Raw genomic sequence first — 17,298 nt, forward strand, 5'->3', positions numbered from 1 at the left:
GACTATGCAGCGCATTGTTGCTGCCAATAAACTAGTGGATCATATGTCCTTGGAACAAATGAGGTATCTTCTGACCTTCACAGTGACATCAGCAATTGCACTGTGGGTACTGTGGGTTACACTAACCAGGCTGTCAAAAAGATCCAACAAACTGTCTTTCGCTGCGGTTGCAGCCACTCCTGCCTCAGATGATGATGACTGTTAAGCTGTTTGTGGTGTCATGAGGTTTGTTCTACACTCTGTCAATCAAACCTTATAGCAACAGGGAAACCACCTGTCGAAACTAGGGTGAAACACACCAAGATCTCATTTAGTTGAGGTCACATGATGTGGGAGTTTTGAACCACACTTTGGAGAATTGTTTCGAAACATGCTCACGGTTAGCTCGATACAGCTTTGAGACATCAGTATCGAGCGTTCAATCTATAGTTGTCTGTCTCTCTGTGTTAGCCCTGCGGCAGACTGGCGCAGGGCTAACACAAGGGTGTACCCCACCTCTCTCCCTGTGACAACCGAGATAGGCTCCAGACCCACCTACCACAGCCCTGAATTAGATAAGCAGAAGAAGATGGATGGATGGATTCACAGAGTTCCACACATACAATAATGTATTATTCAGTAGCCATTCATAATGTTCTCCCTGTGACAACTATAACAGTCTGTACATTCATCACAAGGAGATATCTAATATGTGATAATATATTTATCTATCCTAATTACTAGGTTATGTTGTCTTCTCCATCTTCATCGCCTAAAGCTCGAGGCCTCAATTTCAAATAAATGACTAATTATTTTGATCTAAACATCAGCACAGTGTGAGCAGTAGAGTGTTTTATAGCTTTTCACTATCTGTCTGTGGGGATGACACCTGACATAGCGATCGAGATGATCTGCTGTAACATCAGGTCACACTGAGATTTGCTCTTTTTTCAGAGACAGACACGATTACTCTAGCCCTGTGCCTGTGCTCTCAATTTACCTTAACAAGGCTCACACGGAGCACTATAAATGTGCTGCTTGTCTATTAATACCAGGAAGCACCTGCTGTCTGTTAAAACATCTGGTTTTGTTCCTGTTGCACCGTTTAAAGCATCTTTGGGATACTGACCGCAGGAGTTGGCAGGAACAGATTACTTTAATTAAATGCATCCAGGAATAAAAGACAACTACAGGCTGTCACATCCTAAATGAGACACAGTGCTGCCCTTTAAATATGCCTATGGAGGTAAGAAAACTGCATGATGAAGGCACTCTGCATATTTTGTTTAAATAGCTACTGTAAGCTAAAGAGAATAACGAGGTATAAAATATATGTTTTTTTAAATTGGGGGGGGGGGGGTTAATATTTCCATTTCCTCTTAATGATGTTTATTAAAATGTGCAGTGTCAAACAGGAAATTTAAACCTTTAAACTTGTTCTAAGTGTGTTGTCTTTCTTGGAATTAATCATCAACACTAATCATGGGCATGAATGGTAGTTTTGTACTGCTGGCAACAAAACATCCACAGATCACGATGCTGCCACCGCCATGCTTGGGAGTACATATAGTGTTCTTAGGTTAGAAAGCCTCACCTTTACTTTTAAGTATTTGTCTTCTTCCTCATTTTGTTTTCCTGCATATTTACTTATACATTTCACATCATCAAATATATTTTAATATTAGACAAAAATAAAAAAATGTAGTTTTTAAATGATTATTTCATTTAAGGGAAAAGAAAGGCGATCCAAACCTACCTGTCAAAAATTCTTATGTACAGTTGTTTGATGATTTCCAAATCTGCAGTAGCTCCAAGAGACCTTTACAACTGGTGTCTAAAATTCTTCTTCTTAGCTCTTCACTGGGTTCCTTAGACTTTCCCATTGTTCTCAGTATTGATTAACCCAATGAGTTCTTTCAAACAGAGCCTTTTCATGTTGGCAAAGAGAAACTACCAGTTGTAGTTGATCATGATCACCAAACAGAAGACCTTGGCCCTATTATATTTTCTCCCGATTTCCTTTTAAAAGAATTTTCCTGTCTGTCAGCTTAGACATTGTCATTACACATATGTTGCAATAACTGAAATAACACTAACAGAAATTGATAAACAGATGAAAGAAACACACAAACAAGAGGAGAATTTATAGAGCTCATTTTGAAAAAAATCAAAATATATTTGGCACAACATTGCATTCAGATCATAATTCCGATTGCAAAAGCTGCCAGGCAAGACAGCTTTAAGAAAAAGAACCCTTAGTACATCTTATTTAAAGATTTGAGTATAGATTTGAGCCTGTATACTTTTGACCCTGTGTGGATTAGCGAAAACTCAAAATGAAAACTCAAAACCTTTGCACTAAATTCTTTATCTTAAGTGATTAAAGATGTATGCTACACAATCATGTCACTTAATAATGAGAATGATTCTGTTCCCTTCACAGGCAAAACAGCAAGGCTATTTTAAAAAATGTTTCAAGGCTAAGCTAAATACTAGCTGTCTGTGGACAGCTAGTATTTACAGTAAACATAAATTAAATCTTTGCTATCGGCATTAACTGTAATGTGATATCTGCTCAGTTGGTGAGAGGAGGAGGATTGGTGAGGTGCAGGACTAAAAGGCTCAGAGCTCCCAGTTGATACACACAATCTGAATCTGGGTTTACACTTGAGCATGTTGCCAGTAAAAGGTAATACAGTCAGGCTCTGATGGACGTGGCTATCAAGCTGGAGGCTATCAATCAGCTCCAGCTGGTTTTGAATGCGTCCCACCACGCAGTGCTCTGGCCCAGGGTGGAGGAGGAAAAGTCAGCTATTTCACGCCCTCAGTTTGGACACTTGCAAGTTAATCACACAAATGCACAGGGTATTTCCTTTGTGTTCCACCCTTGCTGATCTCTTGCAGAGCTGGATCTAAGGTAAGCAGCAGGTTGGACATGGATAATGAGCCCTTCTCTTCTCCAGCTCAGAGGCCAGGCATCCAGACCTACCAGTAAACAAAAATAAAAACTGCTGTAACAACCGGCCATTAGCCTTTTGTTGACAAACTGCTTGTTTCCACTTCTCATTATGCTGGCATCCAAGTTTAAATTAGAGATGTGGTACCAGTTCCTAATTTTGTGGTTCTTGGCTTAAGTGGTTTATAAAACCTATAACTATCCAGGTTGCAACAGGATGACAATCAATAGGTCGTCTGTTATCAGTGATGGGTCTACTGCTCGTTATGAGACCTGTTTGGGATTAATTCCGCTATTTATCACAAACGTGACATCCATTAGATGGTTGAGAAAAAAAAAAACTGATGGTAGATTATGAACTGTCCATGTCCATATGAGACTGAATTCCATCAATAGCAAACCTTTCACTGAAAGAAATGACCTCATTATTCATTCATTCAACCTTGGAGGAAATGAGCTACAGAGACGGTAAGAACAGGAATGAGTTTTATAATGGAGCACCAACTGCGGACCAATGTTACAAGCCAGCAGTTGTTGAATATCACAACTGACTTTAAAAAAATAGCCTCAAGTTATAAGGGTGCTCCAATACCACCTAGTGGTGTTTTCTAGCACAAACAGAACCTGGAAGGCCAACAAACCATTTAACTAATTCTACTTTTAAACCATTAGTTGAAACACTAAAGAGGATAAAATCTGTTTATCTCATTTACCCAGCACACCACCTGTTCAAGTAGTTTCCCTTTGGGAAGTTGCAATAAATTATTGCCATCCAAAGAAACTAAACCAAAAATTGGAACTTCCTCTACTCCCTGTAAGATTATCGAAGCAGAGAAAGTCTCCAATTTGATCCCATGCATCCACTTCCCTTAAGCTGTTACTGTTGCCTTCACACTAGATGCATCTATGGGTATGTGACACTGATGCAACCATACTGTCAGCTGACTACACGGGTCAAGTTTAAATTACTTCAGACATACAGCAATGTAATCTGAACATTTCATCATAATTGTTGGTGCACTGTGCTAGTTCAGATACCTATATACATCATCTGAGCAGGTCCTATTATTTATTATACTAAAAAAGGCATAGATTCTTAGATATAAGTTAAAAATCCAAAACCTTAAAATCATGTTTAAAGAGAAGCAGATGGACAGTTACTGAAGTCACTACCACATTTCTTTTAGTCTTGTCAAGATACTAGGTGAGGAAGGCTAAGCAAAAGCTGACACCTTAATAATTAGGCAAACAACACCATCTACTGGAAAATGTAAGACATGCACTCAAATTCTAATAAAATTAAACTGCATGGACATCAGCACCTGCAAAAGTACAATACAGTAATTATGCATGTGTGTAACCAAAAAACTCAGTTTTACACTTTAGTTTCAAAATCTGTTAATTACCGTTTAGGCTAGAGTAACATATTGTACTCCAACACCAGGTTTTCCAGTGTATATTCTACCTTCTGCCCTGGCAGCTGAAATAGCCTACATCTCCAATTCAACCCCAAGATGAATAAGTAGTTTAAGAAAAAAAAAAAAAAGGGGGGGGGGGGGGGAAATCATCTTACTTCCATACTTCTAATCAACTTGTATAAATAAAGGAATAAAAAATTCATAAAATTCTTTATTCATAAACTTGATGCAAGTTTACAAATTACTTTACATGGTCAAAATCACCCTTGCAATGGAAAAAAAGAAAAAGAAAAGAAATTAAACGAAAACAAAGCATGCCGACAGTGCATAACTTTATAACCCGGCCACCGCAGTTAATGAAGCAAGGTGAAGAACCCAGTATCAGGCTAGTTCAGTCCTCCGATACATTACTCGTCAAGCCAAGAAGGTTTTGTTAGTCAGACATATGTTGGTGTAATAAAAGCTCTTATTTGGAGCACAACAGACTTGAGTACACCATTACCCCAAAAGGTCAAGTTAAAGATGCAGGATTATAATTGATCTGATGGCACACGAATCTGAACTGCGGCTTTTGTTGGGAACCCTGGCATCTTTGAAAAAGTAATCCAACCAGGTAGGATGTCTTGTAAGTCCATGAGTCTCATACTGTAGCTGACCTGGTTCATTAAACAGCACACAGGGAAAAACAATTCTGTGCACTGATGTAGTAGGAAAGCACAAGCACACATGTGTTGAAAAACTGGATACATCTATTAAAAAAACAAAACAAAAAAACAAAAACCAAACAGCCAACCACTTGTCTTTGGTTGCTTAGGGGAAACGATCCACTGATAAATGGACATGCAAAATACAGCAATATCAAAGACACAGGGTAGATGTTTTCTTAACTCCTGATCAAGTGCTTTATAATCAAAAAACATCTCTTCGCCATTTTGTTAAATCATTCCAAACACTTGCCAAGTAAATATTAGCCTCAGAATCCTAGCTGCAATTTGACAATAAAACCTACAGGTAAAAAGGGGGCGTAGTTTTAAAACAGCCCAAAAAAAGATTGCCAAATTCAATTTTTTTTCCTTTTTCATGACGATATTCTGAAGCAAGAGCTTGGAAAATCGAGTGTGCAGTATGTATTCCTGAGTTTGCTTCTCCAGATAATGCAGGGGTGGGCTCAACAATATTACCGGAGTGAAGTGAATACCAATGCACATCATAACAGTTAACAACCATGCCAATAATCCATAGTCATGTTGAGATTGTTGTGGTGAGAACACCACAAGAGGGTGATTCTCGCCATATCCTGCAAGCCTCAATACATGCCAGACGTGCTGAACACGAACAAGCTCTATGCTTTGTACCCATCTCACTGTTGAGACTGAGGTCAGTATCACTGAGGAAATTCTAAATAAACTCAAATATGAGAAATGCCTGTATGAAATAGCATAACTAAGCTTTCTACGCTGGTCATCAGGACAACATACTGAAAACAATGCAAGTAACCACACAACAGAACACCCACAACAAACGTGTAACTGCATTAATTGGAATGCTCCACAGTTTCTGCATATTATTCACATTACATCAAAGCCTCAGCATGCTGAGGGGTACAGCAGCGCTGAGAGTGGTCATGAATAGTAACCAGAGAGGTGGTAATGGGAAGAGCTAGGTCTTTCCTGTGGCAAATCTGAACAAATATTTATCAAACCTGACCAAATATTCTGGAAATGGAACAGCCTCGAGTTGATCTTGCCAAGTATGAAGCTAGAATGGTAAGGAAAGGTAAATGGAAAGGTATATGGTCAAGACTATTGCTGTGAATTTGTAGCTCTGACTGAACTTTAAAACAGCCATGAGGTCAAGGAAAAGTCAGCAGGTAAAAGGTCACTTTTTTCCTAGACTGCAAAATTGGAAAAGTGGTCAGGATGTAGACCAGTTACAATAACTAAGCAGGTAACTATACTGTTAAGGTCTTAAGACTAATTTTAAGCTCAACAAAACTCCACAAGACTGTCTTCACTGCATAGCCTTACTGAGGTTCGTCTGGTTTAAGTGATTAGATATGAATAGCCAAACCTTTGGCATGCCAGGAACAGCTGCATCTATGCCAATATTGTTAGGGTCATTGTAGTTAGAGGTGCCATCAAATGAGGGGAATGATTACTGTCACTGCTGTCAATAAAATAAGGATATATATATATATATTTATAAAAACAACAAAAACCGCAGTAGTCATAAGCTTACATAAGAACATGGTGAACTTTTGTTTCCTTCTGCAAGAGTGTCAATGAAGCAACTTTCTTACTCTAAATGGGTCTTGAGAAGTTGCAGTGCCCCTGCAGTTAATAGTCAAGAGTATATTGTAATACAGTCTCTGCCCAGCCAAAGACCCCGACAAGGTTACATTATAAACAATTAAATCCTTTTGCAGAAATACAAATGTACATGTTTACATGTGGAGTTAAAATCAACTACATTACAGTGTAATCCAATCCGAACATGCCCCTGCTTTGCCTGATGAGATTTTCTATGTTGCCACTCAGGCACCACATCTCTCCTGCAGGAGGTGGTCCAGTGGCTGCTTGGGATGATAACAGTGATCTCCAACTTCGGAGCCCAGGAGGATGCTGTTCGTCATTATGGGCTGTGCCACTCAGACTGGAAAAGTCTCATCATCTTCTTCCCCAACTCAAGGTTTCAAGCTTTAAAAGACAGAGGTTTGAAAGCAAACTATCCCCAGAATCATGTTATTCCAGAGGAGGGGTCTTGGCATGAAAGATAATATATGAGCACAATATTACAGAGGCCATCCAAGGAGAGAAAAGGTGGGGGTCCTTCCAAACACTAGCATTTAAATGTCCTTCCCAGCTACCAGTGCATCATATTAGGGAATGTCACAAGCCATTCTCAGATCCAGTTTGTGACCAGAAAGGCCTTGTCTGGCAACTGGAACATCAGACTGCCACTGCTGGAGGATAAAGCCATGCCGCACCTTTCAATCCACAGCCAGCAAGTAACGTTGGCATGCTCAATGCCAAAACCAAAGGGTGAGAAAGCACATAATATTGAGTCTACCGATTTAATGGAGTATGGGACAAATGTTGAATGAAAAAAATAATCTGATTGCATCAGACAACAGAAGTATAAAGGGAAGTAATATCTGAGGAGAGGACACTTTTTTCAATAGCTAATGAAATTGGATGTAAATTTCATGTAGAGGTGGGATGTCTCTGTGTTTGTGTGCTACTTTTTGGGTTGTCAATTAATGGGAAATTTGGTATAGAGTTCCAAGTGTCATGTAGATAACAAAAATAGTTTGCAGGATAAAAACAATATTGGTCGCAAGGAAAAGGAAAAGAAAAATCTAAGACATATGGTCCCAGTTCAGGAAAGGCAACAGTCTGTATTAGCCGTCCTCCTTAGGGGGTGTGTACCAGCCTAGGAAAGGAAGATAAAGGAAGACGATGACTACAGGGTAAAGAAAAACAAAGTCAATAATAGCGAATGCCAAAATGATTGACCACATTACTTTCTACCTCACTGGCTTGCATCTGAATTTAGCAACATGTGTGGTGACTGGTGCAAGAACCAAAACCACCATGCAAATTTTTTTTTTTCAGTTGTTAGACTAAGGACATATAGTGCACATTAGGATCTGGCTTTGTATGTTTGTTTTTTTCCCCCAGCAGTCCTTTTCAATTGCATTCATTGCCATTAATCATATATATACTAAATATGTTCAGTTCCTAAATTCTTTATTTTATTTAATCAAAGACAGGTTTTATTGTAGCAGAGTGACATGAATCAGAAGCAGACTACATTCAAATGTAGTCCATGTTAGGTATATACACACCACAGTTAATGATCCAATATCCCTCGGCTTTAATGGCTGAGAGGGTTTTGGTTTCAGTAAACAAGGTCTGCAATGTATTCTGTATGAAACTGGAGACAGAAAACACTCACCGTTCTTTTCATGGATCTGAACCAGGGATTTGTAGGACTGCTGTGCTCTGGCAAGATTGTACTGATTCTGCATTAAAAGATGAAAATGAAGCCAACTTTACCATGAGCATTGAGTTTAGGATAACATTGGAGAATAAGCAAATTGCAACGACAGCTGTTTCCTACAAGAAAAGGAGATTATTATCTAGCTAGCTCTAACTTCAAAACCAAAACAGTGTGCAAGGTAGATGATAATGAAGACGCTTTTGTCCTTCATACCAGACTGCATTCACAAACACCATCACCATTCAAGCCAGACTGCACCTGTAGTGCACCACATACTACCTTCAGTACTAAAGTGTTAAGAATTCTGGGTTAATACATAATTTCCTTAGGGATTACGTAATTTCCTTAGGGATTAATAAAGTACTCTGATTCTGATAACAGAGATATTTTAAACTACAAATACAAAATCCAAACTGATCCACTTCCATCAATTTGTCCATTTTTGGACAAATTGAAAATTTACAGGGAATAAAATGTGCAATAAAACCTTTATACAATGCAAAACCTGTAGCAACAGTAAGATGATGTGTCCCTTTATTCTCAGACTCACTGAAGTCCTATTTACATTAGTACCTACTCTGATCGACTCAGCATGGTTTGCCACGGTTTTCAATTAGGTCATAGTACCTGGTACCAGATACATTTTTAGTACCTGCTCAGATCGCTCGGGTTCCAAGCGATCCAAGCAGGTACCAAAATGTGGCGTCTTCAAACTGCATGCCACCGACTGGCTGGTCAATAGCGCCATTCGATGAGTCATAAGAGCGTCTCGTTCACGTAAAAATGAAAACCGCCATTTTCGAAACCCAGCAACGAGGGCTATGGCTACAAAAAACAACTTGCCTCAACATCCACCTTTTTTGTAGCGTTTGTGTCACATATTAATTAGATCACAGGACGCTCGGACAAGCTGCTATGATGACAACCACACAAGTTAGGTAGTACTGGATTATAATGGAAAACCCGACGATCCGAGTTGAGTCGTGGCAATCCGTGGGGAGTTGATCCGAGTAGGTACTAATGGAAAAAGGGGCTTAAGTCATCAATTGTATATATTTTCACAAATGGGCTGGTGTGGTCCCCTGTCTGACTCAATTTTACTTTCTTCTTTTTGGTATCTTTTTTTTTTTTTTTTTTTTTTTTTTTAAACTATCCAACTTATAATAGACTAATCTAACATCAAAATGCAAACCTGCAACATGTTTTACACAAATAGCCTTAAAAGTGGTGTAAAGGAAAAACACAGGTGAACTACACTCATTATCAGATCTGTTGTCATTAGGAAAGAATACATTGCAATAACTGAAAACTATTGCAATATCATGCTGAGAAAGATGAAAAGCTTCCTTTTTTTTGCTTCCTATCTGAGACAGCCTGTACTGTGCATCTCTACTCAGTCCAATTTGATAGGAATTAATAAACAAATCCAACATTCACTAGCAAAACAAGAGGCTGTTGAACAGTATGACTGGCCATCACTTAGAACCATGTAACTGTGTGAAAGCCCCTGTCACTTTGGTTCACATAATTCACTATGTGAATCCACCATTATATCAGAGCTGAAATGAAACTTCCTCACTTACTTTATTGGCTCCAAACTGCACTCTGGCTTTTCCTTTAACTAAAGTGGCATTGATCTGCATGATAACAGACTCAATGGAATAGGCACTGCTCCAACCCTGCAATCAGAAAACCAAATGTCAATAACAGTAGGTTTAAAAATATATATATATTCAAAGAGTAGAAGGAAAAAAAAAACATTGAAAAACAAACCAAGGCAATACCTAAATTTGCCGTCTGCGTTTTATGAAACCATTCTAAAAATACCTGTTTAGTAAGAAGTTCCATGCACAGGGCACCTCCGCCAAGAACATAACTAAAGCACGGGAAAGGAAACAATAAGGCAGAGTCACTTTTTAAATCTTACACTAATGCAGTCTCTGCTTGATAATGGCAACTTAAAAGGGAAGAAATTATAGAAGTGTACCAAGAAAATTAACTTACCCTCCAGAAAGCACAGGAGAAACTACCCGGACAAACGGTGGATCAAAAGGGAAATTATCCTGTAGAAGTAACCAGAAAAAAGGTTCATTTACTTCAAAAGATTCCTACATTGCATTTTACTTTGATTTTGTTAGCAAAACATGAAGTTTACTTACTTTATATGAGAAGTTTAGTAAAATGTAGTCCATTCCCTCCTTTTCCTTTAGCACTTGTAAGTCGCTGTGTAAAGGGCTATCTGGATCCACCCTGTAGGTCATAAAAAAATCGCACAGTTTGCCTTTTTGCTCATATATATATATATATATATATATATATATATATATATATATATATATATATATATATATATATATATATATATATATATATATATATATATATATATATATATATATATATTTTTTTTTTTTAATTCATGACTCAATATCCTAAAGTTACTTACGTCCTCAGTTTGACGTGCCATTCGTATAGGCTGTCATTAACAAGTTCAACTGAATAGATGCCTGCAAAAGAAATTGTTTAAAATTGAACCATCAGATATCTGCAATTGCAAGGTCTAGTAGCAGACTCCCTGATAAACCCTGTCCTTTTGATCAGCTCCCTTCTTGAGAGTGGTGCGTAAGACACAGAGGCAAAGTATAAAATGCATTTTGTTTAATATGACCCACCGTCACATGCTGTCAGCCAATATTCTTATTCTACGGTGTGTTGCTATAGAAAGATTGTCAGTAAACAGTAAAGGGTGTAGATGCCTACAGTACAATCACCACACCCACATGAGTGTTCATGTCCTGACCTCATTAGGACAAGACAGAAAGAGTAAGGTACCTTTGAATTTAGCACACTAAACATTCTCCCAAATACTTTCCTCTGACCATGTAAATGCCACGGCTCTCATATTGCAATGCCTAACGTTCAAAAATATTCCTCCATTACAAACAAAGACAGGACCCATGATACATTTATGTGTGATTATTTTTTGTTGCTCAAAGGTTAAACAAATCAGTGTGTACTGTTTATACCTGTCTTATAACTCTGAGACCTGTAGATCTCTCTTAGTTCCTTCATCAAACGGTCAGAGGCTTGCACTGAGCCAGACACAGCTCCCTGGAAAATATAAAACAACTATAAAAGCCAAAGAATGCAGTCCTAGGGGTAAAGCTGCCATTTTTACTTAAGCTGGGGCAGTATCAGAGACAAAGCTTTATCATATCAGACATCAATATTTATATCAGTACCCCACATTCAGGGCATCTTTTGTTATGTATATATATGTGTGCACATGACATAGTCTATGAACTACAACAGCTACATTCCTGGGAATATTAACCCCCCCCAAAATAAACAACTTTTAATAAGTATGTTGTTTTCAAGGGCATAAGTTAAAAAAAAAAAAAAAAGTTATTCACTAATGCAATCACTAATGACAAAAGGGGTATACCGAAATGCTGCATAGATTAATGAATTAGAAGCAAGGTGTGATAAATATTAACCGGCCTTTTTTCCTGAAACTTACATTCAAATGGTCCTGGCGCTGGTTCTTTCGGATCTTCTCCAAGATTGCCAAATTCTCCTTCTCAATCCCATCATCCTCAGATTTCTTCCCATCTACGGGCTCCTCTTCTTTCATTTCATAGTGGTCCAAATCCTCGATGTCCTGTTGGTTCATACTTAATATTTCAAACATTTTAAATAACACAACAGCATACACATATACAACAAAACAAAAAGCCCAGGGTTAAGACAATTGCAGTGTGATAAGATGAGAAAAGTTATTAGTGTTTGATTTTATGATGATAGTCATACATGCATAACTTGTGGATATTTTCATCAAACATTTTTCAAATTATAATACATTAACAAAGGCCAAAAGTACTCCACATAAAATCTGTACAAATTAAGGAGTCGAGGGGAAAAAATATAAACAAAAGCAAAACAAGTCAATTCACAAAGCATGACTTGGGCTTACTGGGTTTCACTTTAAATTTGACCCTGGGTAGCAACAGCATTACCGCATTCTTGGAAGAGACCTCCGTGCACAGATACCAAGACGATTAAAAGTATTTTATAACATCTAAATTCTGTCTTTTTGTTGACGAACATCAGTATGAAATATGAATTATTAGAAGCAACTAACTGTATCATACCCCATACCTCATTTTAAAATCTTGTTCTATAAACTTAAACATATGGTCTGAAAACAGGCCATATGTTTACAACTTAATGTTTGCAAGAAGACTTTTGGATTCTGTTTTCACATTTATCCCAGAAAGTTGCTTTCAGACCATTAAACACCACTGAGGTTCCAGCTAAATTTTTTTTTAAATAAATAAGACCTTAAAAAAAATCTAATCTATTAGTTTCTCCCATTACTTAATGATAGAGGTGTACTACTGATAAATCTGTTAACTAACAGTGTCTGTATTTTTGCTGACTTTCCTTTCTGATATTTACTAATATGTTAGCTCTTTTCCACTCTTACTGACCAAAGGAGCTTAAAATTCAAACATTCATACAGCATATATTACACTTTATACAGCATATATCACTCACACTCGCGCACAGCCCTGATTTGGCTGCAGAAGTTGTGTTGCCTTTAGCACCCATGTGTTTAACCTGTTCATATATTTTTAATCTTATAGTTTTATCTTACTTTGGGAAAGAAAAAGAAAAAATCAGTAGACCCTTTCATGTTGATAACTATGAGGAATGTAAAGGCAGATAAGGAACAGAGATTCTGGGTATGTTGAATTTGCTTCATAGTGCAGGCTCCAGAGAAGTGCGTCAGGTTTTTTAGACTGAAGAGGACGACTTACTTCTCCCATTTCCTCCTCATCTTCTTCTTCAGATGTGACCTCCTCCGTTCCATGCTACACACACAAAAAAACAACACAGACCATAAGGAGTTAATTAGTTTGCAAAATAATATTTTAAAAAACAGGAGAACACATTTTACTAAACATAGGAAGTGCCAATTCACTGACTTGAAGAAGAGTCTCATATGAATCACCAAGGGTGTTTATAATGTAGAGGGTCATTTCATAACTAACTATAAGTGGTTTTTGAGTGCAAAATAAAACATCCCAATCTACATTAAGGTATTTTAGCAAGGCATATTCATTAGAAGTAATCTGAGAAGCTATTGTCCATTAGGCTGGATTTGACAACATCAAGTGGGTAGACTTGCCTTTCTGTCTTGTCCCACTGGGCCTGCAGGCAAGGGCTGGTCCAGCATCTCCACATCAGGATGTTGGGGAAGATTATACAGTCGACATAGGTCACAAATTAGTTTCTTCAACTGCTGTAAAAGCTTGAAAGGAAAAACAAAATAAAGAATTGGAGCAACTATACAAGTTTGCAAATAAGAATACAGAGCAAGGCCATATAGCAGAAACATTGACTTTCACATGTTTCTGAAAAAAAAAGTTGCACACACTATGAGTATAGGAATCAGTTTTGGACAAATGACCCACGTATAACTTTTAAAGCTAAGAATTAAACATAGAACATTAGCAGTGCTGCAAACAAATGTGAGAAGACTAGCATTGTATTTAGACAAAAGGATGGATGACAATCTTTAAACAGGTGTATTATGCTGTTGTAAATTTAGTGCAGCTGAGAAACTGTACCACCAAAAACATCTGCGCTTAAAAAAAAAAAAGAAAAAAAAAAAAAAAAAAAAAAAAGGTAACAGAGATCTTATCTATCTACAAAGACAAAGGTTTGTCTCACTCATGTCACACAGCTTCACAATGTTGTAATCCTTATATAGACCAAATTAAGTAGCAAACAAAAATAAAACCAACAAAAAAAGGCCTCCTGTCCAAACACTAACACTTAAATACAGCATATTTTTGTGCTACAAACACATGTAGAAAAAAGGGCTTTACCCCCCTCCCAAAAGTACATAATGTACACATCATACCAGGGATTACATAAGAGCCTACTTGAATATCTGACTACTTGTCAAATATTTTGACCTCTAAAGTTGTCCTGGTGATCTAATATCACTGGAACAAACAACAAACCTGCTCGTTGACATGCTTATCAAATTCCTTAAGTACACGCACACACTGACGCACGAAAGACTTTTAGATTTGAAAGCCTATGTAAAAAGGTGTGCATTTTGTAAACACAACACTAGTTAAAAAAAGAAGAAAAAAAGGTTAAATTTTAAAAAAATAAGGGGGGGGGGGGGACAAACACCAAAGCAGAAACTAAAGGAGCAAGTAGAAAAACAGAAAAACATCCATGGCGCACAATAGTGTGATACTACAGGTAAATGAATGAAATTAAAAAAAGAAATGAAGAGAGGCAAGTGAAGAACAAGTGCATCATGGGACGCCCCCCAGCAGCTTGAGCTTACAGCAGCATACCTAGGGGATGGTTAAGGGTCACCTGATCCAGTCCCCACTATAAGCTTCATCAGGAACAGAGAATTTTAAGCCTACTCCTAAAAATGTATGCCTGCTTCCTAAACCTAAACAGAGAACTGCTTCCACAAGAGAGGAACCAGATAGCTCCACTTTGAAGAATTTTGAATTAAATTATGAATTTAACAGGTAGGCAATTAAAAGACACTAATATGGAATAAATATGAGCCCCATGTTAGTCTTCTCGCTGTAGTGAATCTTTTCGGGAAGCATCCAGGTTAACAAATAATATGAAACTACAATATCTAGCCTAGAAGTATGAACAAAAAAAATACATACAAGTTCATATTTAAGATATTAAATTTTATCTCATATTTTAAAAGAAATGCATTCCATCTGTTCTTTGTTTATTGTACTAATCTGAATCCAGCTGTTGTAACATTATCTAGTGGTTTTCGACATGTAGGTCTAGCCTAAAAATATGCTCCTCTATACGCCTGCAGGTGCAGTCTGAATGACTAGGGGAAAAATAAGGAGTGACACTAAAGTTGGAGTTTGCTTATGCTAATAGTGTCTTGGATTAATCTAAAATACATGCTGGAGCCATCTGTATTGTTGATAACTGCTTAAAAATATGGAAATATGTTTCGCCCTTTAAAGTGAGGCCAGCTTACATCATTATTTGGTTAAGGTTTTGAGGTTGTTAAAGTGATGAGCAGCTCTATTCCTAAAGTGTCCCATGTCACAAAGTGCACTAAGAATATAAGGATATCTACCAGAGTACTGCCTTTTCTCACATCTTCCAGTCTCTCCAAAACTTGAGCCAAGCTCGGGTCATCAGAGTCCACAAACCAAATTGGCGGTGTAGATGGATAAGATTCCTAGAAACAACAAAAAACACAACACAATGATACCAATACGTTTAACACTTATTTACACGCGTTGCAGGATTTTTAACGCATTGAATTTTACAATTATATACGAAAATTTGAGTTGACGACATTAGCATTCTGGATGCATCGTGAGCTAAATGCTGGGATTGCCTAAAAACATTGCGTAATGTGAACTGCCTGAACAAATATCACCTAACAAACAGCGAAATGACACTGGTTATTTCAACTATGTAAAACCTGTCCCACTTAGCGTCAGACTGTACGGTTGTGAAGGTAGCTTATTACCTGACTATCAAGTTAACCGGCTAACTTTAGCTCGCTAGCTACCAACAAAACCCCGGCATCTGAATTCTCGTCCACTTACCGTTATATTACAGTGGATAATTAATAGCTTTTCCCCAGTTACATTAAACTGGCAACTCAGTTCGTCAGGTTTCCAGTCAATTATCCTGAATCGTTCGTGGTTTGGATCAAAAATGGACTCCAAAAACTTCAGTTCGGCCTTCAGCCCCGACACCGACATCTTCCACGCATCTCCGGCTGGGCCGCTGGGGAGGGGGAGAAGTCGGGACTTAGCTTTCAGCTAGCTAAAGAAACAGCGTAAACTGTAGTAAAAGAAAATGACTATAAAAAGTGGCAAAGAGATGGCGGTCTGCCCCGGCGGATTTAGCTGGATACGCAGTGCCAGCTATAAGTCCCCTCCGGTCAAATTTCACCACAAACGGATGTCTTTGCTAATGAAGCAGCTAGTTAGCTCCTAGCTTTAGTCAACGCCTGAAAACAGCGCAGTGCTTGGCAAGCAGCTAGCGAACGAGTTAGCGAGCTAGTCCGTTGTTGTCTTTCCGTCTATTGTTGTTGTCTGCCTATGATAACAACATTTTAAGGCTCTCGCGGTGTTCTGAGACAGTCTCCTTACAGTCCCATCGTGGTGTTCTTTATTATTTACTTAATCGGAAATCAACTATACACTCTGTACGATCTGACCTAATATCCCGCTACAGGGGTAGTGTTTTTCATCCCGGTGCACAACTGTAGCTGGCCTCTTGTGGGGTTTAAAGATGGCGTTCCGCAACCTCCCCGCTCCTGCAGAATCCCAGCATTCAGTGCGTCTTTAATTTATTTTCGGTGTGAGAAAATAAAGGTAAGTTCATGATAATAATGTAATTTAGTCAGGCATTTATTTGAGGACAAAACTTTCACTCTGATGTTCATTTCTTTGCAAGTAAAGCTAATTAATTTCCTAATTTACATATTATTTACAGAGTAAAATTCCATGCACAGAACTTAGAATTTAGTTATTTCTAGTGCTTTGAGCATAATTGCTCAAAAAACACAGTGTTGTACAAGTGTGGGTGTGCAATAATGATTAATGTTGTCTTACAGGGGGTCACATGTTGTTCCTGTTATATTTCATAGGGGAGCAGTGCCACCCTGTGCCACCCTTTAGACATGCCCCTGACCAGGGGATGATATCAGCACAGATATAATGAGGCTTATCTATTTATTTATTTTAAACAGCTAGTAATTGATGTCTGATAAAGCAGTAAGTTATCATTTATGAGGTGAATCCATTTGTTAATATTATATGATGAGTTCTGGCTAGCCTTGAATATGAGCAACCAAACAATTTAACGAAAACATTTTTTTAAAATATATTTTCCAAAAGTTAATTA

The 17,298-nt window shown here is 37.9% G+C and overlaps 1 protein-coding gene across 1 annotated transcript; it reads right to left on the minus strand.

Moving 5' to 3' along the window:
• Positions 1 to 4,551: 4,551 nt before the first annotated feature.
• LOC134630788 (ubiquitin-conjugating enzyme E2 Q2-like) lies at positions 4,552 to 16,688 on the minus strand. Its single transcript, XM_063478455.1, has 13 exons — positions 15,990 to 16,688; positions 15,509 to 15,613; positions 13,547 to 13,669; positions 13,176 to 13,229; positions 11,876 to 12,016; positions 11,382 to 11,466; positions 10,802 to 10,862; positions 10,515 to 10,605; positions 10,360 to 10,418; positions 10,183 to 10,231; positions 9,939 to 10,034; positions 8,311 to 8,377; positions 4,552 to 7,785 (listed from the first exon to the last, which is right to left on the minus strand). The coding sequence occupies exons 1-13, from the start codon at positions 16,146 to 16,148 to the stop codon at positions 7,754 to 7,756; spliced, it is 1,122 nt and encodes a 373-aa protein (XP_063334525.1). The 5' UTR covers positions 16,149 to 16,688; the 3' UTR covers positions 4,552 to 7,753.
• Between the last annotated feature and the right edge of the window lie 610 nt (positions 16,689 to 17,298).

This window comes from Pelmatolapia mariae, linkage group LG1, assembly GCF_036321145.2.
Source record: "Pelmatolapia mariae isolate MD_Pm_ZW linkage group LG1, Pm_UMD_F_2, whole genome shotgun sequence".
Taxonomy (NCBI): Eukaryota; Metazoa; Chordata; class Actinopteri; order Cichliformes; family Cichlidae; genus Pelmatolapia; species Pelmatolapia mariae.